The following is a 5,000-nucleotide window of genomic DNA, read 5'->3' as shown; positions in this document are numbered from 1 at the left end:
GTGTGTGTGTGTGTGTGTGTGTGTGTGTGTGTGTTGTTTTTAGATGATGTTAAAGTATACTGTATTTAAATGAATTTTTTAAAATAGACCTTTCTTTGTTTATTGTGATTGTTCAAACTCAGCATATTATATCCGATAGGGAGATAGTCACTGTGATTAAGATACAACAACAACGATAATAATAATAGTTATAATAATTTACTTTGTATTATTTTGTTTTTTGTACTTTTTGTTTTGGGGAATCCCCTTCAGGTCTTTATATAAAACTATATATTCGTGTTTCTTCAGTGTCCAGATACTTCTAGTAGTTTCATTAACCGTGATTGGCGTCAACTCACTCAAAAGGATATTCATGTGATCAACAAAAGTGATTTTTGTTCTTGGTCTTCCGTATAATTTCACACATATTCATTAGTGCTATTGCTGTCTATTGTGTATGCTGGGTGAACTTGATTGACTTTGTTTAGTATAATTTATATTAAAAGCGTGTGACTTTGTTTAGTATAATTTATATTAAAAGCGTGTCCACCAATAACCAATGATGTTTTCAGTGGAGGTGAGTTAGTTATAAAAAAAAATATTTAAAAAATGAAGTGACTATTTCTCCGAATGCTCGGGAAAATAATCTCGATATCTAATTAATTTATTCTCCGAAATGGTTTCCGTTCTCAAGATTTTTGTTGTTGTTGTAGTTGGTTATTTGCGAGAGTGTCTGTGTGAATGGTGAATGTGTCTGCGTTTTTTGTTTTTTTTGTTTTTTTGTTTGTTTGTTTTGTTTGTTGTTTTTTTTTGTTTTTGTTTTTTTTTGTTTTTTTTTGGTTTTGTTTTTTTTTTTTTGGGGGGGGGGGGGGGGGGGGGCGGCTATTTTGCCAGTGCTTGGGCGATCTGTCTTTTATTCCCAACTTTCTGTTTGACTTATACTATCTTGAGTTTGTGCTATCCTGTCTTTCAACCTCTGTTCCCGTCTTGAATTGAGACTCTTTGGCTTTGTTATTTATAGGTTTACTTCTGTTTCTCTTTGATAGTGCAGTGCGAAGTGCAAAAGTGAACGCGCCACGGAGTGAGTATTCACGATAGCACAACTTTTTGATAAAATCCATCTTTGTGCCTAAAAAAAACAAAAAACGCCAGCTTGATGATTCATGAGAATTCCTTGTCCACTCTGTTCGAGCATTTACTTTTGAATCGACCTCGCGTCCGTAACCCATCATCTACTGGAGCTAGCCAACCATTCGGAGAAATAGAATTCACGTTTATTTTCCTGAGCGTTCGGAGAAATAGAGCCGGCCAAAAAAAACAAACAACCTAACCCCCCCCCCCCCAAAAAAAAAAAAACAAAAAAAACAAACAAGAAAACTAACCAAAAAACAAACAAACAAGCAAAGCAATGCTTGACAATATATATATATATATATATATATTATTATATATATATATATATATTATTATTATAAGAGAGAGAGAGAGAGAGAGAGAGAGGAAGAGAGAGAGAGAGAGAGAGAGAGAGAGAGAGAGAGAGAGAGAGAGAGAGAGAGAGAGCAATAGCCACTCAACGTTCTCAAAGCGCTTTACATTTACACGAGGACCTTGGTCAACAGCAACACTTAACATAGTATAGGACGTAAGCTTCAATTTAATAAACGAAAACAGATATTATGTGTTACAGATATCCACTGACTTGTGTTACAGCAAGCTGACCAGCACAGTCATGAACATTTAAGAATTCGCAGTTTTGGGGAAATAGAAATAGTAGTCGCTATGGCTAACTTTGGCCATGAATGTCTGGCAAACCTACATTCTATAAATTTCACATTGTTATTTATTTCTTCGAGCTTCGAGCAGCAACGTTTACGTAACATAAAGGAAGAGACATGGTGCATGTCAGGCGGTATTGCAATTCCCCCCCCCCCCCCCCCCCCCCCCGACAGACAACACTGTTAATGTTAATGATCATGTATTCATTTTACACCCGAGTACGGTGAGAGAATGTTGGTAAAAAGCATTTTCCAAGGACTCATAGCGGGACTCGAACCCAGGATATTCCGATCCGAAGGCGAGTGTCATACCGCTAGACCATGCCGCATATCCACTCGAGTTTGCTTGAGTTGTACGTTTCGCAGAAGCTTTGATTATAATAATAATAAATTGAGCTTTATATAGCGCAATGTCCACTGAATGTGCTCAAAGCGCTTTACAAGGGGTCCCTGTCAACAGCAACATTTAGCATGTAGGACGGGACATGCTGCCTGTTAGGCGATATTACAATTTTTCGGACTAAGACAACGCTGTTAACGGCCAGCTACTCATTTAACACCTGAGTACGATGAGAGAATGTGAGTAAAGAGCCTTTTCCAAGGACTCAATTATGCGCTGAGCGCGAGGCTCGAACCCAGGACCTTCCGATCGGAAAGCGAGTGTCAGACCACAAGACCACATAGCCGCACAAAGATCTCTCCGATTTTAATGTTGAATCCCGGTAGAACACGTTTTTAAACGAGCAATCAATGGTTGCCCCTTCCTCGTCTTTCTATGTTGAAAGTCTATCATTCTACCTGTCGGCTGTTTTCTGTTTTTTTCATCCAAAGATTGTCTGTCATAAGTCAAAATATGACAAATTAGGGAGCAGGCACTGGTGTAAGATATAGATCTGAAAAAGTGTTTATGAAACATTGTCAGACAAAGCAAGAAAGAAAAATACATGAAAAAAAAAATCCCAAAAAAGATCACCCTTCCTCAACTGGGGATCGAACCTCAGACCTCTAGATGACCGGTACGACGTGTTATAATCAGGTGCGGTTATGTAGTCTTGTGGTATGGCACTTGGTTTTCGATCGGAAGGTCCTTGGTTCGAGCCTTCCTCGCTCATAGTTGAGTTCTTGGAAAAGGCTCTTTACTCACATTCTCTCACCGTGCTCATGTGTAAAATGAGTACATGGTCGTTAAGAGCGTTGTCTCTGTCGGAAAAAGAATTAATTGTATTATCGCCTAACAGGCATCATGTCTCGTTCTACATGTTACGTGTTGCTGTTGGTCAGGGAACCTTTGTTAAGGGCTTTGAGCACGTTTAGTGGATATTGCGCTGTATAAAATTTCAAAGCTCAAGTTTTCGTCATCGATCACATGATTTCTTGCTGTCTGGCGATTGGATAGTTCTTAATAAATGTAAAGTCGCTGCCATGTTTCTGATTTCTTTTTTTTTTAACAAACTCATTAGTCAAGTTGAACAAAATAATATATCGTGATGTTGGATATTTCGAAAACTAACTGTGAGCACGTTTTATTATATTATAGGATGTCATTTTGAGCATATTTTGCAATACGACAAATGACTATATATGTGACCCTTCGCCTCAAAACGGTATTAAGTCGGGATGGTCAAGATTTTGAAAATTGATTTTATAGCCAGAAATAACAAGACTTTTGTTGAGTTTGTATATTTTATTGAGGAGAATGGATACCATATTTTAGGGTGCTAATGCCAACAAAATTTATATTTTTGACCAGTTTAACATTTAATTCGGCTGTTAAGCATTTGGTTCGTTCCGACATAATACCGTTTTGAGACGATGGGTCACATATAGAACATGGACATGTACATGTAATGTAGATCCACCTCCAGTGCGTGGGTGAGATGTATAAACGAATGAAATAGAAAATAAACATGATATGACTTATGACTTGGTGGCTTTAGCGGTACCATGTCTCGTCTTGTTAAACAAGTCAAGCAATGTTAAACGTGGTAAGTGACTGGGTAGGTGACTGTGACCGTGGAAAGTTATGATCCTGCATGATCTATCCTTGGGTAAGGCGCTTAACACACATTAGATACCACCCACTCGACTCCGGTGTGAATGAGTAACTGGCTATAGGCAGTAAGGGATATTGCAAGAGTGTTTGTACAGAAAGGGTGCCTTATGGGGAATAAATGAAACATTGAGCATGGTAATCCGTAGAAATGTGCTATATAAATGTTTAATTTATTTATTTATTTATTCATTTGTATACCTATAAGGACAGACCTGGTTCTGATACAGCTGATATATTCTGCCGTTGTTTTAAAAACACAGTATATGCAATGTTAACCTATTGGCCCATACTGTGTTCTTTAATAAAACGGCAGTACAGAAATGTTTACAATGTTTTGTTACAATCGTCGTTCTGTGGTCCTCTTCTCTGTCCAGAATGTGATGCCGGCCCCATTCAGCCACGAACCCCTGGCAGAACAGAGACGGTCCGAGATCGACTACAATGTCAAGTTTACTCTGGAAGATGCCAGGGCTGGGAAAGGTGAGTGGGAGTGGCGTTAGTGGTGGTGGTTATGATGTGTTGTTGTTGTGGAAAGGTGAGTGGGAGTGGAGTTAGTGGTGGTGGTTATGATGTGTTGTTGTTGTGGAAAGGTGAGTGGGAGTGGAGTTGGTGGTGGTGGTTATGATGTGTTGTTGTTGTTGTGGAAAGGTGAGTGGGAGTGGAGTTAGTGGTGGTGGTTATGATGTGTTGTTGTTGTTGTGGAGTGTGTGGAGGTGAGTTGGAGTTGGTGGTGGTGGTTATGATGTGTTGTTGTTGTGGAAAGGTGAGTGGGAGTGGAGTTGGTGGTGGTGGTTATGATGTGTTGTTGGTATTGTTGTTATAGAAAGGTGAAGAGGAGTGTAGTCAGTGGTAGTTGTTATGATTTGTTGTTGTTGTTGTGTGTTGTTGTTGTTGTTGTTGTTGTAGAAAGGTGAATGGGAGTGTAGTTAGTGGTAGTTGATATGATCTGTTGTTGTTGTTGTGGAAAGGTGAATTGGAGTGTAGTCAGTTGTAGTTGTTATGATAGGTTGTTGTTGTTGTTAGTGGTGATGGTGGTGGTGGTATTGTTTTGTAAAGTTAACTGGAGTGTATAGTGGTGGTATGATTGTGTATTGAGTTTGTGTGTTGGTTGTTGTTGTTGTTGTTGTTGTTGTTGTTGTTGTTGTTGTTGTTAAGTTTAATCTGGAAGATGCCAAAGCTGGGACAGATGTGGT

General features: G+C 38.9%; 2 protein-coding genes across 7 annotated transcripts in view; one reads left to right on the top strand and one right to left on the bottom strand.

The window, feature by feature from the left end:
* The window catches only part of LOC144956203 (stimulated by retinoic acid gene 6 protein-like), a 744,310-nt gene that overhangs the window by 124,317 nt on the left and 614,993 nt on the right, over positions 1-5,000 (bottom strand). The window lies entirely within an intron of this gene.
* Positions 1-5,000, top strand: part of LOC144956194 (choline-phosphate cytidylyltransferase A-like) — a 57,399-nt gene that overhangs the window by 38,999 nt on the left and 13,400 nt on the right. For all 3 annotated transcript variants that reach the window (XM_078886620.1, XM_078886617.1, XM_078886618.1), the window contains one exon: positions 4,182-4,287. In XM_078886620.1, the coding sequence (XP_078742746.1) occupies positions 4,182-4,287 (106 nt within the window). The remainder of the gene's footprint in view (positions 1-4,181; positions 4,288-5,000) is intronic.

Source organism: Berghia stephanieae, chromosome 10, assembly GCF_034508935.2.
Source record: "Berghia stephanieae isolate SIO BIC M18660-M18661 chromosome 10, UCSD_Bste_1.3, whole genome shotgun sequence".
Lineage (NCBI taxonomy): Eukaryota > Metazoa > Mollusca > Gastropoda > Nudibranchia > Aeolidiidae > Berghia > Berghia stephanieae.
Note: the sequence above shows the minus strand (reverse complement) of the source record. Positions and strands in the feature narration are given on the sequence as shown.